The sequence below is a fragment of the Hippoglossus stenolepis genome, chromosome 24 (assembly GCF_022539355.2).
Source record: "Hippoglossus stenolepis isolate QCI-W04-F060 chromosome 24, HSTE1.2, whole genome shotgun sequence".
Taxonomy (NCBI): Eukaryota; Metazoa; Chordata; class Actinopteri; order Pleuronectiformes; family Pleuronectidae; genus Hippoglossus; species Hippoglossus stenolepis.
In genome coordinates, this window is record NC_061506.1 from 2347597 (window position 1) to 2366435 (window position 18839).

At 44.9% G+C, this 18839-nt stretch overlaps 1 protein-coding gene across 4 annotated transcripts; it reads left to right on the top strand.

The window, feature by feature from the left end:
• The first annotated feature begins 8882 nt into the window (after positions 1-8882).
• dzip1 (DAZ interacting zinc finger protein 1) lies at positions 8883-18805 on the top strand. Of its 4 annotated transcripts, none has more exons than XM_035149926.2 (19): positions 8883-10072; positions 10156-10319; positions 10673-10800; positions 10895-11473; positions 13024-13108; positions 13627-13742; positions 13906-14064; positions 14159-14260; positions 14349-14411; positions 14505-14633; positions 14877-14925; positions 15008-15058; positions 15712-15908; positions 16184-16382; positions 16668-16794; positions 17092-17486; positions 17756-17877; positions 18023-18182; positions 18299-18805. In XM_035149926.2, the coding sequence occupies exons 3-19, from the start codon at positions 10798-10800 to the stop codon at positions 18406-18408; spliced, it is 2646 nt and encodes an 881-aa protein (XP_035005817.1). In that variant the 5' UTR covers positions 8883-10072; positions 10156-10319; positions 10673-10797; the 3' UTR covers positions 18409-18805. The 4 variants fall into 4 exon arrangements, with proteins under 4 accessions (XP_035005817.1, XP_035005816.1, XP_035005815.1 ...); XM_035149925.2 differs by having other exon boundaries at positions 8885-10072; positions 18296-18805; XM_035149924.2 differs by having other exon boundaries at positions 8885-10072; positions 10178-10319; positions 18296-18805.
• Positions 18806-18839: the final 34 nt, after the last annotated feature.

The window sequence follows — 18839 nt, forward strand, 5'->3', positions numbered from 1 at the left end:
ATAATGATTGGATTGGTTTGTGATTTCTCTTCATCGGGTTTTGTCTTTTTCATTTTCAGCGAGGCCCGTGTGACGCGGCCACAAATGCGTGTATGTATTTTGTGGTTATTGGAATAAGTAATGATTTTATAATGAAGTTTAGAGACTTTCCGACAGTTCACTTTTGGACTCTTGCAGTGGGACTGCCGGTGAGCGGAGAGTTTCTGAGCATTTCTCTCAAATGAGCAGCCTGAGACATTATTAATGAAAGCAAGTGGAATGTAAAGCTGCTGCACAAGAAAACTTGAGGAAAATCTTAAGTATGAAAGAGAACATCCTGTTCTGCTGCTGCAGATTCATTCTGTAGTAGAGCATGAAAACTGATCCTAAACTTTACAGTCTCGTAGCATCAAGAACCCATCTTGTATGAGACTGTCCTGTCTTCTTATGACCCATATGTTTAGCAACATGTTGTAGTCGTGTTAGGCATCTTCAGTCTAATAAGCCGATGGTAGATGTTGATTTCTCAGCCTCATTCTCAGCCAAATTTGTGTTCACAAGAAAGAGACGGACGGACAACCTGAAGCATTATAATAAACATCATGATGCCGTGTTGGAATTAACAAACAGAAGCAGCAAACTGTCTGGATAAGTGTTTTATGATTTATATATGACTTGAATTATTGATGAGTCAAAATATTTTGAACTGATTTGATTTGAAAAAGGCCAAATCCAAAATATAAACCATCTTTCAACTCCTCTGTTAAAAAAGCTCTTATCTCTTTGCAAATATTAATATTTAATATAATAAGTGTTTCATGGAGAAACTCTTCACCTTTGTTGACCGTCCTCTAATTAGACATCACATTAAATAGTAACATCTTGACATCAGTAGAGATCTGTCCCTGTTGTTGCTGGATCTGAGAGGAGTTAACTTAACTTCACCTTGAAGTCTGTTCAAAAGGGTTTTCAGTACTTTCCTGTTTAGAAAGATGAGATGCTGTGTGTTTACGACCTTCATCTGATAATTGTTGTTCACATTGAAAAGAAACACCTTGGCCGTCGGGGCTCATTGGCAGAAATGTACTTTCTTTATTTCCAGGATGGAACGTTTTGCTTGTAAGTCCCATTACTAGATGCCATGCAGCACTTTTGGCCGTTTTCCTTGGCTGCATGCGGAGCGAGTGTCTGAAGAAGTGTGAACTCTCCACCGCAGGGATCCACCAGCAGTCCCCAACACCTGCAGCGTGGTGTCGGCCCCATGCCAACCTGTGCCGGGCTCTCACCACAGCCTCATCCAAAAACACTTAATCAAAAGGGACACGCTCTGCACTTGGTCCAACATAAAAAGGAAGCTGCTGTCCCACACTGTGCACTTTGGCAGCTCGACAGAGAATAACCCAGATTGGTGTGCTATCCACTACGCTGCGAGGACATGGGAGAGGAGGCCGGCGATACAATCTGCGTTTTGGAGCAGGTAATTGAAGCCTTGGGGACACATTTGATAGTGATGTGTCGTGCCGTGGCCTAATCAGCCTTCCTGTCTCCACCATCAGCACTGATGGATGTTTATTGCCTGCTCCAACACAGCCTGCATGTCACTTCCTGCAGAAGTTGATACGAGCCCCTGAATGAATGTCAGCGGTAGAATTACTGTAATTTCTCTCATCAAGCTTTATTGCTTGTACCCCAATATTAAGGTCACCTTTCTCTGCCTTTGCTGATTCATTCAGAAACTGCTGTGCAAGTTCACTACCACTACTAAAAGGATTGTATTTATATAGTGCATAGTTCATACAGCACTTCTATATGAAGCACTTCTCTATCACGCGTCTTTAGCACTCCTACACTCCTGCGGAGGATCCCTGGAGATTTAGGTCCGGACTGTCTCCGCAGTTTGTCTTTCACACATAAACAACGCAGCGGGACGTTCAGGTGAGGTGAGGGGGGGGGTAGAGACAGGATGTAACGGAGATCAGGTGGTTTAGTTTACAGCACATCGACACCGGTGTCGGCTCTTGACATCTTTGTCGGTGTTAGGCTCCACTTTTTTTCCTTTACTCGCTGATATTAATTAATATAAAATGTAAAAATATCTCTATGCTTGCTTTCATAATGAGAGTTCAATTGAAAGACATTAATTTCTCACATTAACTGAATAAATGTGGCTGATTCAGGAGGAGGCTTTAATGCTGACAGTCCCAAGGACAGAATAAATGTGTGGAGTGAGATTTAAAGGATCCAACGAGGCAGCAAACAGAAAAATAATTAGGGAAGATCAAAATGAACCACCTCGCAATGAAATGACCTCAGTGTGACTTTTATTAAGAGCAAACAGAGCGTTTCATTCATGTCATTGTTCTTTTATCGGAAAGTAATCAGATTTAGACCAAAGGAATAAGATAATAAGGGCAAGAATCTCACCTCAACCTCGCCTGTAAATATCTATTAATTAACATTCCGTCTTCATTCTTGAGAAAACCTTTCAAACACGCTTCTCGTGCTGCAGGATATAAAAGCCTTCAAAGTGAAATCCTGAAGTTATTGATGTGTGAACTCGGTTTGTGATCAAGACCAACAAATCATAAAGGAATCATATGGAATATCTGACAGCCACCAAGGCTTTGTTATCTCTTATTTATCTTCCTATTTTTGTTCACATGTACCTTCAGTAAGTTGTCATGTAAAACGGGATCAGCAGGTTAAACTAGCGTGAACGGTGCTTTTCTCTTTGAACTTAACTGCGTCTAAAAGCTGTTCAATGTTAAAAAGACCAATCTGTGAAGTGAAGTATTCTTTTGAAGGGAAGAAAGTGTTTATATAGATTCAGCTCCATGTGGGGAGAGCATGAGAGAATTCACTCATTTTGTCAGTGTGGAAATACAAAGGCGGACTGTCCATCCATCCATCCATCCATAACCAGAAAGATAAGTTGATTATCAAGTTGGGTGATGTTTTTGTCTTCTTTATATTAATTACATTATTAAGCACCAGATCGTCATCGCTTGGTATTGATTCCATCTTTCTTTTCCCAATGCTCGTTTTTTTGTTCTGTCCCTATAATTTATTCGCTAAATCACGTTGAGGTTAAAGTGAATGGTCAGCCGTGTTGAAATTCACCTCTGAATCATTTGCAATTTTTTACTGTTTAAATTCAAAGGTCTTTACACTGCACAGCTCCCTGGCTGCTGCACAGCTACCTGGCAGCCAGAGAGATTGAATTAGTAATGTATGGCCTTGTCTGCGCAGTTATAATTTATTTCATGTCACAACAGTTGCAAGTAAGTAAGAGTAAGCAAGTAATATATATTTTTTAAAGTGCTGCAGTCTTTGGGTAAAGTGTGAATTGAATTAAGTCATTATCTACAGAAAACACCTTCACGAGAGGCAGCGAGGAAACGCTTCAAAAGGAGGCTTCATTGTCACAGACACATAGGAGAAGCGTGCAGGGAGAATCTCTGAGAGGCCGGTTACAGCAAACTGCTTAGGTAACTGCATTAGACACCAAACATCAAAGCCGTAAATATTCAAGGAGCCACGCAAAGGCAAGAGAAGTAAAAATGGATTATTCCTCAAGTGAACACACAGAATATCAGAGCGAGAAAGAGCTTCTTCGAGGCAGCGTTTGGAAAACTCAAGTGGTCCCTGATGACGGCAAATGGTCAAATGTGATGGGAGAAATAAAAATGAATGTGTTTCCGAGACAAGAGGGGATTTCACCGCTGTACAAACACGTTTCTCCACTTGCTCGTACCAGTAAGATGAATTCAGCTCCTCACAATATCCCACCGTCACTAACACTGTGATGCTTGTCGTACTCTCTTACCACTTTAGGTGTCATTCCTAAGGAAACTAATCAACAAGGCTGTGACGAGGCATAAAACCCCGGGCCCATGGAAGCAAGTGACCGTCTCTGAGACAAATGGAAAAAACGAGTGGAGGTGTGGAAGATCTGCGGACGGGTAGGATGTCTTGTGACGAACAGCTGACCTTGTTTCCAAAGCTCCCGTGTAGGTGCTTCATCACTATGCACACACACATCAAACTCACTGCCTGATGTATTGGAGGCAATCGCCGTCGCTGGACCTTTTGTGCACATATAAACATGCTTCTATAGACTGTGTAAAGAAAGATGCATTCGCGAGATTGATGAACGCGTCGTATTTGAATTGCAAAATACTGAGATGCTTGTTTTTGATTTAAATCTGTTTTGATGGTGGCAACATTCTCTCTAATCCAAACTGATTCCACACAGAAATGATGATTGATGAGTTCAGTCTCAGTATGCACACCAGAAGATTGACCTTTCTTCACCTGTTAAATATTCATGCTGTCTTGTTGTGGGGGTCCCTTCAGGATGAACCCACATCAATAACAGATACTTAGTCTTGTATTAATGGAAAGGAGATTTCACAAATTATTCAGGGAGTGAGATTCTTCAAAAAAAGAAAAGGCTTTGAATCACAGTCGTGATGTGTATTATGACCATCTGGTTAAGATTCAAAATCCCAGAAAGCTTGTGTCGCCCACCTGCTAAAATTCAGTCTGTGGCCGAGTCTTTAAAATGCACCGTGCATGTGTGGATTTCTTCTGAGGATAACAGCGGCCCTAATGTACAATCTAAGAAGATTGCTCTGTAAGCCCTCTGTGAGATCATATCTGATAGAAACCAGATTAAACCATTTCAGACAAAGCTTCAGAACTGGTGCAAGAGGTGCAGGACCAGAGGCTGGAGGGTTATTCTCTTATCTTTGTGGCCAAAGCTCTCTGGTAAAGCACCCTTCCTGGCATTTAAAACACATGTCTGCGATAACATCATCGCTTCTTTTCTCCCCCCCTCTGGCCTCCGGAGAGAATCTCTGAGCGTCTCTAAATGTCACGTTAAGTGCTTCTCTTGTCCCGCGCTGACACAAAAACCAGTCGCCCCCTGAATACAAAGGAGGCCGTGCGATAGCTCAAAGAGAGCGACAGTTATCTGCTCTCCTCGTTCCTGCTCTCGTCCTCATCTGTTCAAACTGTCAAGCGTAACATTTAGTCTCTAATATGGCAAAGACCTCTAACTGCATTTAGGTGCTGGACTAGGCATTGTTTACACTGAGTTAGATTCAAGGTGCTGTAAAGGGACATTGAAAACAACACAGAGACGAGTATAACAAGAGGTGCAAGAAAATCGAAAGAATAAATCTGAATCAAAATTTCAAAATAAGCTGTTATTTAGTTATTAAATAGTTTCACTTTGACTCTATATTTCTGAAAATAAGGGATGATCGCAGAGAGGAAATGTGCAGTTTGGTAATGATGCAGACACCAGTAGGAGTTTATTCTGTCTTACAATAAAGTCTGAGTTTAGTTTTATACCCACGAGCACATTCATCATACATTACTCTCCCTCTATATTTTATATATCTATTACCTGTGTTCTCTCCAAAAGATCCACCACTGCTGCTGTGGCTAATTTGCCCTGTAGAGCCCGGGCCTCCTCGCCCAGTGGGAGGATGAGAAACAGATCGGTGCAGACCTCATCGTTTGTCTCTATATATAATTCTTCAGTGCTGGTACATCTTCTGACCTGTGCAACATTCATATGGGACAATGAAAGGAAACGGTGGGATGCTTCTCTCCTTCTCCCCTCCCCAGTGCTGCACTCTCTCATCTCTCCTTCCCACAAGGCTGATTCACCACTTGTGACCCCTGCGGCAGCCTCGTTGAAAATAGACAACAAAGTGTCTGAGATGAAAACCAGTGGGCAGTTGCAGGCGAGATTGCCGTTTGGCTTCCAGTTGCTTGGGCAGTGCAGAGCTCTTGCTGAGCTGACACTTCCAATCGTCTGGATTTTAGTCATAAACGGGAGCAGGCTGGCACCGCGAGGCCCCCCCACTGCAAGCACGCCCTAAAACCAACAACCAACCAATCGGGAGTCAGTCTCAGCTGTCAATCGTGACGTCTCATAGCAACAAGTAACTCATTAATACCGAACTTGTTAGACAACGAGCAAGCTGGTGACGCAATAAGGAGACCAGACTGTCTCATTTCGGTTTGTCAGACGTGGTCTATGGCTGCGTCCTTCATCTGCTGCGTGAGGATGCACCCCCCCGAAATGAGAGCAATCATTCATTTACCTATGAAGAAGGTCAAAGAGGAAGTACCTATACCAGGTAGACACTTTAAATCTTCCATATTTTCCCCCTTGTCACAAACGCTCATGCGCTTTTAAGAAAGTTGTTTTTACTGTGATGTCAGTCACTCTAGCAAACTCCTTTAAATTGCTTTGAAAACTAAAAATCCCCATTTGAATTTATAAATTTCATCTACACTCATACGCACAGACAGAGAAGTAATTAATGTCTCTTTTCACCTCTCTATCATCTGATTCTTCGAAACATCTCAAGACGCTTATCAGAGAGCAGCAGTACAGTCACTGTAACTGTACACATCATTTCAGCATATGTCTGAATCCTTCTGGTCCTCTGCAGCGGAAGATAAGAACCTCCTTCATGAATAAAGATGTTTAGGCGTCCGCTCCGCTCTGTGTTCAATGTGTACTTGTTACAGAGGCCATTATTTATAGTCCCACGAAGGCCCGGAGTTGTGCGAGTGGGTCTCATGGGGGATTGGGAAGTGGAGCCACTGCTACCTATAGTCGGAGAGATATACCACCTCACCCCCGCTGAGAACTTGGAGCAGGAAATGAACTCATAAATCAAGCAGTAAATTGAGTGTAGAGCTGTGCTTACTCATCTCAAGAGGTCTGCTCCTCTTCCTCCACATACCCCTGCTCCTTTTTACTGCCTGACTAATGCAGCGCCGCCACTTCTCTGCCCCGCATGGGTGTCTCTCCCTCTGCTATCCACAAAGTGTTATTTTCAAGTAAGCGCCACAACTTCAGCCTGGAGGCTCCAGGAGAAACACTGCAGGGAGATGAGAGTGAGGCTGGGATTTGAGCTCCAGAAACAAGCACATCAGCATCTTGTCCTACAGCTGAACTTCACAGCCTCATTGTGATGCCACTGGCAGGAGTCTTTACTGCGGGCACAGCTTGTGAGGAGCGTCTCTCCTGCTCGCCCCAGGCTATCCCGACAGTTACAGACCCTGTCCGCAGGAATTAAAGTCTCTATTTATCAGAAGTCGACTGACGTTGTCTGGGGACTGGCCGGGGAAATGGCACGCCGTCAGCCTCCTCCAGCAGTGGGACGCTGATGGAGAGGTCCACATGCTGGGATGTGCACATACAGGGTTTCTTAACAGGATGTGTAATGTTGAAACACACACACACACACACACACACACACACACACACACACACACACACACACACACACACTTATGCATCACACTTTATGTCACCTTGTTCTATTGCTGCAGCAATGTCCAAAATGTGAATCATCCTTTTATCTTGTGCTTAAAAGAAACTATGTGAGACTGATCCTGGAATACAGACACTATGCATGCATATATACCTGTGTGTGTGTGTGTGTGTGTGTGTGTGTGTGTGTGTGTGTGTGTGTGTGTGTGTGTGTGTCCTCCTGCAGCTGCTTTCCATCACAGCAGCATTTCCTCTAACCATCATCTCTCCTCAACAGTAAAACCACAGGGTCTGCAAAGCTGAGCTACACTGACCTCTGCTGGTAGAATCATCATCTACATGTTTGTACGGCTGCCTCAATAATCCACTGAATCATAAAGACGTAGTCCAGCATAGATTGTAATAGTTTTCAAACTTCTCTACAAACCTTCACTTGTGTCCCTGCAGCTGCGTTCATGGTTATTTCAGTTATTCAACATGTTCATTACTTCAAACAACTTCATGATGTTTTAAGCTATTTAACTTACAACTGTAGCCTGATAGAGATCTGGACAACCTCACTCCTTCATTCCTGTTTCCATGTTCCCCTGTTTCAATGAGCAGTGGTGTGCTCCCCCTCATTCCAAAGTGTCTCCCTCACCACAATAACACAAGAAGTGCAGGGATTGTCCTTTCAGAATTAAAGCTGCTCGGTGGTAGTGTTCCACTCCGAGCATTTCATCATTTTAAATTGTTCATGTCAAATAAGATGAAATTATATCCTGATGGAATCATTGCAATAAAGTAACCAGATTGAAAAAGGGAGGGAAATAGATGAGGCATAAATTATACAGCAACAAATGGAGAACGTTAGGGATTTCTGAACATTTTTTAATAGATACAAATATTCTAATATATGCAAAATGGCAATATCACAAAACTCCATAATATAAGGGCATTGAAAAAGCAATGTGGCTACAGTTATGTAAATGAGTTCACTTCTGCAAAAAACGATTCCATTGTAAAGAATCCCAGTGTTTGCAGAATGAGGTCTCATTTTCACCCATAGTTTAGAAATACATACAGGAGAAGATACTTCATTCCACTACAGGGACATTTGCCAGGTTACAGTAGCAAAGAGGACAGTGCAAATAAATAGGTCACATGCATTATGCTAACAAGCAATATTAATATTAATAATAATAAATAAATTGTATTTGTATAGCACCATTCATACAAGAAATGCAGCTCAAAGTGCTTCACATACAATATCATTCTAATGTAATTCGTATTTCCTGCAGGTTTACTTTATTACTTCTTACTAAATACTCAGGGTTTTTTCTCACTGTCCTCTTTGCTGTTTGATTTTAACCCTTTGATTCACAACATGGGTCATAAAGTTTTTATTTAATATATCTTTGCAGTGAATGAATTTCATCATTCAGTATTTCAGGTATCCACCAATTCACTTGTTTTTGAACATCACAAATCTTATTTAAATGTTTCCTTTGTTACTTTCATCTTTGTATCACTTCCCTTCTAATGCACAACATGGGTCAAAAATGACCCGTATTCATTTCCTGCCATTCCATGCTTTTAATAATCTTCTATATCATCAGAGGAGCCTTCGATGAAATAGAAGACTCATCTTCTATTCATCAGAGGCTCCTTCGATGACTCCTCCAGGACTGCAGCAGTGTCAGAGGTGGATCAGTGAATCAGTCTGTGATTATGTCTGTTATCGTCTCTCTCGAGGAGAGGCTGGAGGCGGCGAGCATATATAGGTGCTGTAAAGGGACATTGAAAACAACACAGAGACGAGTATAACAAGAGGTGCAAGAAAATCTAAAGAATAAATCTGAATCAAAATTTCAAAATAAGCTGTTATTTAGTTATTAGTGATGTTGGAAAGGTTCTCTTACTTCTTGAAGTTTCACTTTGACTCTATATTTCTGAAAATAAGGGATGATCGCAGAGAGGAAATGTGCAGTTTGGTAATGATGCAGACACAAGTAGGAGTTTATTCTGTCTTACAAGAAAGTCTGAGTTTAGTTTTATACCCACGAGCACATTCATCATACATTACTCTCCCTCTATATTTTATATATCTATTACCTGTGTTCTCTCCAAAAGATCCACCACTGCTGCTGTGGCTAATTTGCCCTGTAGAGCCCGGGCCTCCTCGCCCAGTGGGAGGATGAGAAACAGATCGGTGCAGACCTCATCGTTTGTCTCTATATATAATTCTTCAGTGCTGGTACATCTTCTGACCTGTGCAACATTCATATGGGACAATGAAAGGAAACGGTGGGATGCTTCTCTCCTTCTCCCCTCCCCAGTGCTGCACTCTCTCATCTCTCCTTCCCACAAGGCTGATTCACCACTTGTGACCCCTGCGGCAGCCTCGTTGAAAATAGACAACAAAGTGTCTGAGATGAAAACCAGTGGGCAGTTGCAGGCGAGATTGCCGTTTGGCTTCCAGTTGCTTGGGCAGTGCAGAGCTCTTGCTGAGCTGACACTTCCAATCGTCTGGATTTTAGTCAGGCTGGCACTGTGAGGCCCCCCCACTGCAAGCACGCCCTAAAACCAACAACCAACCAATCGGGAGTCAGTCTCAGCTGTCAATCATGACGTCTCATAGCAACAAGTAACTCATTAATACCGAACTTGTTAGACAACGAGCATTTCGGTTTGTCAGACGTGGTCTATGGCTGCGTCCTTCATCTGCTGCGTAAGGATGCACCCCCCCCGAAATGAGACAAATCATTCATTTACCTATGAAGAAGGTCAAAGAGGAAGTACCTATACCAGGTAGACACTTTACATCTTCCATATTTTCCCCCTTGTCACAAACGCTCATGCGCTTTTTAGAAAGTTGTCTTTACTGTTTTTAGTGTGTCCTCTCTTACTGTGAAGGTCCTGACCGGAAGCGTAGCCTTGGTTACTCTCCTCCCTCAGGAATGTGGAGTCGTTACCCCTGAACCTCCTGGAGCCCCGTCGACTGGAAACACAACACAACACAACACAACACCGCCACGACACAACACGGACCCCCGCAGTGAGTAGCTGTGTGTCCGCGCTGCGGCTTCAAACTTCATATGTAACTGTTCCACTGGTTTGTCGGTGGATTAAACTGGTTTTCTTTAAGTTTTCATCCCAGACGATGAGTTAAGAAACTCCGTTAGCTAGCGGACCTTAGCCTCCTGAGCTAGCTGGCCCCGGGGCTACATGTTGTGTTTCACTCGTTAACACGTTCAAACATGTGCGCCATTGTTTCTTTTAGGGGATTAACTTCCCGCCCTAACTTGAAATGGCTGTTTCTGGAAACGAGACACCGACGCACGAGCGGTTGTGTTGTTGTCTGAGAGTCAACCAGTGGTAAACGTTTTAAAACGTGTCCCCTCTCCCCAGGGACGCTGGCCCGGGTCTCCATGGTAACGTGGCCGACGCACAGCCGCGACCAGGGGGCGGAACCAGAGAGCAGCAGCCGCTCATCGATCCCCTTCTCCCGGTAGAGGCGCAGGAATCCGCCGGAGATGGTAAGAGGAGCTCCAGGGCTGCAGCAGTCTGCTTCACTCTCTGTCTGTGACTCACATTATGTCTGTTGTCGTCTCTCTCTTGTCTTTGTTGCAGCCATTTCACAACGACGACTACTACCCCTACAGGAGTGACACCCAAGGGACCCACTCATCAGCGGGGATCCAGTCCCTCCTGAACTCCCCGCTCAGCCACTACTCTGTACCCGCAGCGGGGATGACTCCTTCCAGGGGCACCTCCACCGTCCACCTCCCCTTCAAATTCCGCCGTCGCAGGGAGACGGTGGACTGGCAGCGGATCAACGCGGTGGACATAAACCTGGTGATGAGCCAGCTGGACATAAACGCCCTCCAGGATCACATCAGCACAGTGACGTTCTGCAACCTGGACGGGGAGCGGTGCCAGCAGTGCCGGAGCCCTGTGGACCCGGGTCTGCTCAAGCTCCTGCAGCTGGCGCAGCTCACCGTGGAGTGGCTGCTCCACTGCCAGGAATTCCTCAGCCTCAACCTGCATGCGTTGGAGGAGAGGTTGGAGGCGGCGAGCAAGGAGCACAAGCAGCTGCTGGAGCAGCAGAGCGAGCAGGAGGAGAAGGTGAAGGCGCTGAAAGAAGCGCTCCTGCTGAAGGGGAAGGAGGTGCACGACCTGCAGTCCAAGCTGCTCCTCAGTAGCCATAAGGTACAGCTGACACAGCGATATTGGTCACCACTGGCATGTCACACATGCATCTCCATCACCCCCGCACCTCCCCTCACTCCTCCTCCTCAGGGACCCCCGCTCCTTCATTGTTCCCAAGATCTATTCACAGCTCCGGCTTTGTGCGTTTCAGAGCAGGGTTCGGAGAGAAAAGGGGAAAGCGACGAAGGCTTTTATCAGAGCTTGACAAAACGTTTCCCTCAAACCGATTACGATGCGTACTATGAAACCATGGGTTCTAATAAGCTTTGTTTTCAGACCGAAAGAATAGGATTTAGAGCCCGAGAGCAGATGGTGGTGATTAGTTTTATTAATCCAAGAGCATTCATCATGGTGACTGGCTCCCACCCTCATATACTGGCTCTGTGTCCTTGTCCAGCATTTTGTCCTTCGACTCTGCTGCTGAAGACGTTTCTGTATCTGCCTGTTAATGTTGTGGAGGTAGGCAGTGCTGCTCAGTTGCCATTAGGTTATTTATAGCACAAATCAAAAATCTACCCCCCTGTTCTTTGAGTGTATGGCTGCCGCTGACCTGGCCAAGCGGTTGCCAGGGCAACAGATATAGTGTGTCATGACAGCGTGTGGTTGCTAGGTGTGCGCTACCAGCTCAGCTAACAGAGGTGGCTCAATAATTGATAGAGAGGGTTTGTGTTTGGCATTTGTTGCTCGTCCACACGTCTACAAGGCAAACACACGCTGCTTTCTTCAACTTCTCTGTTGCACCAAAGCAGACGTGTAATTGTGTCTCACTCACCTTTCAATCTTTGCTACCGTACGGTGTGGCAAGATATCAGCAGCAGCAGTCTGAACTTTTGAGTGAAGTCAAGTGCACAATGAGCGGCAGGCTCAGACGCAGCGTGTAATATGTGTGGAGAAGAAGCAGCATCTCTCCCGGTTGTGAAGCGACAGTGAGCTGCAGCGTGTTGACGCCTGCCGCACGGAGCAAATCAACATCGCTCTCGCCAAGTGTTTAGTAACAAACGCCTGAACTCAGAGGATGCTCCTGTTGTCAGCTGCATCGCCATGGGATGTGTTTAAAACTTCATTTACTATTCCCCATGTAAAAGACTCTCAGTAGTTTACTCCACAACTAGAGCACGGCAGATATATTTGGTTTTATTGTTTAACGATGTGAGTTGATGAATTTCTTCATCTTAAAGTTCTATATATTATTATCTGTTTCTTATTTATTTGACAGGGAAAGTGCTTATTAATCAACAGACTAAATACTGTGAGGAGTTAGCTGAATCATCTTATTTTCATCTGTTGTCCCTCTAGCCAGTTTTTACAAGGCAACCTTTAATAAACCCAAGACACAGCCCTGAGTTAACTGATTGCGTTTTGATCAATAAACTAGTTGTGCAAAGATTTTATATATACATTTTATGAAAATACTGTATGATGCCATCTTTAATAAGTATAAATAATCATCAGGTTCAGACCGAAGCCTGATCTAAACTGTCCTGTTTCCTCAGTAATGGGAGTTGCCTCATACAATGTAATAAATAATGTTTTCTCTTTCTTTCTTTTAGTGTCAAATTTGTAAAAAAGGCTTCCTTACTCCCCAATTCCTCCAGAGTCACATGCAACGCCGTCATCCTGAGGACCACGAGAGCCGTAAGTCAACCTGACACAGAGAGAGAGAGAGGAACAGAAGTAAAGTCAGATACACGTAACGTTGCGTCTTCTACCTCAACATGATGAGGTAGAAGACAGAGCCCTTGGCTTTCTGCTGCTAAAAGACTGAATGTTGTAGTTATTATAGTTTTTGTTTTGGACCGATTTGAACACCATCATGTAAACAACAATCCCTTGTGGGCAGATGAGGGAAATCCCTCTGGTGCCACCACCTGTTGTTGCCACTGCATGTAACGTAATGACGTGATCATGAGCATAATGAGGTCAAATACAGACGTCTTAGCTTTCTGGTACAAAAATAATGTATCTTCTAGCTGTTAAAGTTTTTATTTAAGATGGATTTAAACAGGATCAAGCAAACAACGATCTCCTGTGGCCACTTAGGGGCGGCCCGCGGGACGTCTGCTTTCAAAAGGGTTCAGAACAGAGTCTTGTCTTTCACCTGTAGATGAACGTTTAATTAATGCAAGTGATCTGACTCTTATTCTTTCCTCCAGAGCTGCAGTCGGACAGTGAAAAGAAATGCCAGATTGAAATTCTCAAGATGGAGATCAGCGGCCTGAGGGAGCAGAACGTTCAACTGCAGCAGAACCTGCAGCTCAAAACAGCTCAGGTAAGAAAAGCAGAACATGTACAGAGATAGATACCAACTCATCTGAAGTGAGGTGGATCAGATAGTTTACATTTTGAAAACTGATGTTGGTAACTAAACTTGTTGAAGCTTCCTCTGTTATAACAGGCTCTTGTGATTTCACTGTTTTTTTGTGTAATTCCAGGAGAAGGAGCTGCTGTCCACCCACAAAGACCTTCAGAGAGAGCTGGACCGTTTTAAAGCTGAGGAGATGACTCGGATGGAAAGAAAAATCGAAGACACCAAGGACGGCATGCGTAGAGAGATGGAATCTATGTACAACCGAAATGTTCAGGCTGTCAATGTACGGAAAGGATACGTGGATGTTGTTTATACACATTATTTATTTGCTCCTCAGGATATCTTCATAATCATACCATGTATATTCCCATTCATAGGCATTGAATCAGAATCAGATATCCAAGCTTGAAACCTCAGCCGACTCTGCTCACTCGCAGAAACAAATCATCCAAAAGCTGGAGCAGCAGCTGAAGAAGCAGGTCAGTGGCGCAGGGAGCTGATATTTTACAACCTAGAAACGAGTGAAGTGTTGGGGTAACCCAAAATGCTAAAAATATTTCTCTCCAGGATAAAATGTGGGAATCCATGCTGCAAAAAAACAAGGAACAACACGAGTCTGAAAAGAATCAGGTACGGTTCTGTCAGAGTTGGCACATGTGAAATATTAAACAAGCAGTCTAGGGACGGCCCTGTTGTAAAACACATCCTCTTCATGTTCTCCAGCTGCTGGACGAGCTGAGCAGAACTCAGTCGTCTGTGTCCGAGCAGCAGGAGCGAAGCCAGCAGCTGCAGCAGGAGATGGGACGGAGGCTGCAGGAGAAGCAGCAAACCATCAAGGCTCAGAGGGAGCAGGTTAATAACACACACTCTCACTCTCAGTCACCGCTGCCCAGTGCGATTATGTCGGGAGAGGAAGTGAGGCGGAGGTTCAGGCCTTGTTCAGGATTTCCTGTATTTGCTGCACTGGCTCAGATTGAGTTGCACTGATGTGATGATACGGCCGAGTCTCTTGCTGTCATGAAAATCTCAAAGATTGTTTATCTTTTTCATGCATGATCGTGAGGTATAACTTGTGATTATTTGTTCCACTTGCAGATAAGAAATATTTCCTCAAATACACCCACCAAAGTAGTGGAGGTACCAGGTATGGATCCATCTCACATGTCTTCTTCAGAACAGAAACTGCACATATGATCCTGATGCATTCATCTCATTGTGTTTTCCAGTGGTGGTCAGCGCACCAGCACCAGAGCCCAAACCAAAGAGGGTTGTTCTTGGTGAGTAAATCCTCAAACTAAAATGAGAACATTAAAACATGGTCACTCCCAGACAGGCTGAGCATGTGCTTCCCTGCATGAAGGATTTAATGCAGTTTAACAGCTGCACTGTTACCACATCCCTCCCCTCTCTGTTAACGCCTCCTGTTTTATCTGACTCCCTCACTCCCACTGACCTCACGTGCCCGGCCAATTAGAGGAGCCAGTCTTTGCTCTTAACCTGGAGCCTATACAGGAGCTGTCAGAAGAGGAGAAAGGTAAAACAGACAATACAAGCAGCCGAGCCGGTTCACTGCCTGCATGGATGCATCGGCCTGTTGTTGGCAGCCTTTTCTTTTACCAGACTGAGATCGTCTTATTGCACCCTGACATGAAAAGGCCTCACGATGAGCTTATCACATAGAAGCTTTGTGAAAGCCAGCTCATGGTCTGTGATATTCCATCATGCCTGCCACATCAGTTCAGTGATCATTACGTCCGTCTGTCTTCCTGCAGCCGTCACATCCACGCAACTCAACCTGTGGCATGGATCTTGCTTTGAAAATTGCCAAATGCATGCTCATTTTATTTAATTTTATTTTGGCATTTACTGTATAACGCCCAACACGTGTGATTGTCAACACAAGACTGACCGAGTGAGGTTTCTTTTACAGACTCGAGCAGCGCCTCTGAGAGGAGGCCCGCGGAGAGGAGGCCCGCGGAGAGGAGGCCTGAGCCGGTTCCAGAGAAAAAACCGAGTCCGAGCGTGACGGCCACTGCTCTGAAGAGGAACCCCAGCATCAAGAAGGCGATGCGACGAGAGCTGGAGCAGGCCGTCATAAAGAAGCTGGAGGACCTGGGGGTCAAGCCCGTATGGACTCACTATTAACGCCTCCTCTCCACACTGTTTGGTTTTCGTGTCCGCGATTCTGTTTCATATACGGACTACACCCTATGAGTATCAGGATAAAGTCACAATATTAGGAGAACAAAATCGTTATTTAATGAGAAAAAGTAGCCTCTATTCCTCACCTCCGGTTGACTTGCATACGGACACAGGGCTGCGTGGAAATGATCTATGAAAAAATAATAATAATCTATGAAGAAACTCTTTCTCTAGACCTTCTTCCTTCTGCTTCTTCTCAGAATCAAAGAGGTCTGACGAACAGGGAGCTCACTTCCATCATGGCCAAGGTGCATTCAGAGCGGGACCGAGTTGCAAAGGGGATGCCTGAATACTGGCGCTGTCGGGAGGAGATCACCCGCAGCGTGGACGAGAAGATGAGCGATCAGACGAGAGAAGCTCCTCCAGAGACTCCGGCTCGACCCAGACACTCGGTTCGAGGTGCTTCCTCAGACTTCGTCATCAGAAATCCTCTTTTAATTCTTATTCTGCTCACAGACCAATTTAAACCACACCACACTGGACTTTCTATCTCCACTCATGGCCTTTCATGACTGATTTGAAATGAAATATTAGTTTCATTTTGATAAAGTGTAATTGGTTTTGACTGTGTATATCCAACACTCTCAGTCTGATCTGTAAAAGCTTGTTTGCCGTCACACAAGCGGATTAAGGCTCCGACACACTGTCAGTGACTCATCCGCTAATTGTGGCGTTTGTGTGAAGTGTTTGTGTCTGGACCTGCAGGCAGACAGTCCAAGACCCCCCAGCCAGCGCCGAGGGCCAAGAGCACCACCCAACCCAAGACGTCCACGCCCAACAGCAAGGCTGCTCCGAGGACCTTCACACTCAAGTAAAAATACAAAACACACTGTGTTATTTAGAGATTCATTATCACTCATACATCCCACTCTCATGGGCAATTTGGGCTTCAGTGTCCTGCCTGAGGAGGAATTTAACCACTGGATAAATCAATTCTAGTAGGTTTGAGGAACACTAACAAACAAACTACTTTTCCCATTATGCATTTCACCTTTCCTGCAAGTATTTCAGCGAATCACAATGTACATGTCTTGAAAATGATAACATCAAAAGTGTTTCAAATGGAATGATGATGGTTTTAAAACACGACGTTTCTGTGATTTTGAAGGACTCCTCCTTTCAGCTCCGATGAGGACTCTGAAGAGGAGGACACGGAGGAGAAACAGCCCCCGAAACACCAGAGGGGCAGATCACCACCGACCAGAATGAACCAGGCGACTCCGGTCCACATCAGAGCCGGCAAAGCCAGTCCGGTCCAGGCCAGGCAGGCCGTTACCAGGCAGACGTTCTCCTCCAGCACCCAGCCGCCGTGGGGGTCAGTGGGGGTGGTGACCAAGACGGCAGTGAAAAAGATGGAGAGTGACGATGATGAAGATGAAGATGAAGATGATGATGATAAGGAGGAGTGGTCTGAAGTCAGCGAGCTGCAGGAGATCGACTCCAAACAGCTGCAGGGATACAGAGACCAGAACGGCAACGTGGATAAGAGGAACTTCAAGAAAGGTTCGTGCTCAGTTTCCTGAACTGCAAAGAAGTGAGATGATTCTCTTCAGCCATGAAACTTCATCTGATAACAGTGAAAACATTTGTTTGAAATGATTTACATGTCGATGTTAGTCACAGAAGCTGTGTTGTTTATATTCAAGGCGCCAACAAGTTATTTTAAAAGTCTCAAATGTTATTTTTAAAATGAAACGTTTTTAATCAGGTTAGGTCTTAAATATGATGCACTCACCGCGTGTGTCAATATGATCTGCGCTGTTTGTTTCTAGATAAGAAAATCACTGTCCTGGCCAGAAAGGTGGAGCAGAAGTTTGCAGCGAGAACAGCAAAGAGACCAGCAGGGGGCGTCAGCATTTTGACAGAGAGGAGAGACGAGGTGCAGGAGCTGACGGTGAGAGGAGGAGGAGGAGGAGGAGGAGGAGGAGGAGGAGGAGGAGGAGGACGGGACCTCGGTGCATAGAGTCGCCAGTTCATTGATATAATTATTACTCTAAAAAGAAAGTTGAAATGTTTGTCTTGTTTGTGTGTGGGGACAGTACACAGATCTGGAGGAGAGCCAGGATTGGTTGGTCTCCTCCTTAGAGGACGGACAGGAAGTGTCTAAACCAGCTCAGGGCTCTGGACCAATGAGGAAGAGTCTGGACTCATCCAGCACCAGCGTGTGGGGGACCTCCACAGGAAAGGCTCCCAGATCAGGTCAGTTCAAGGAGACGTTGGGAAGAACTTTCTCGTTTGTTCCACAGAACCCAGCGGTGTCATCAAACCTCCTTTTAAGGTGTAAGATGTAAATGCGTCTGTCTGGTTCCCAGCAGGTCTGACTGAAGCCGGGACAGGAAGCACCCTGAAGAGCAGCCTGTGCTCCCTCGGCGACTTCAGCGACTCCGAGGACACGAGCAATAAACCCAGTGGACGCTACAGCTGATCAGGTGCCGTAACGCTCCGCCAGCACCGGTGCAAAGACCTCAGTCTCCTCTGACGTCTGCAGCCGACGCCAGAACAGCCATATTTTATACTTCTGCTTATAGAGACATGAGCAGTACGTCACAAACACAAGTTCAGATTTTTTCTATCATCATCTAGAAAATATAACAGTTTCATAGACTTTTCTTGTTTTTAAGTCCCACTTCATATCTTGTGCCAAGTGTTTGTTCGCCTCGCACCTTTAAATCCATCCTGACTCCTCCCACACTCCGTGAGGTAGTGGATGTAGTTTGTGTAAAAGCATGTGTACTTCAGATTTTATATTGTTCCTTCTTATGTGGTTTTGTATCGAAAATATTTATACCAGCAATAAAAGACCCCCCAGGTTCTTGACTTCACTTTCTTTCTGTCTTTCTTCAACCGAACCGAGAC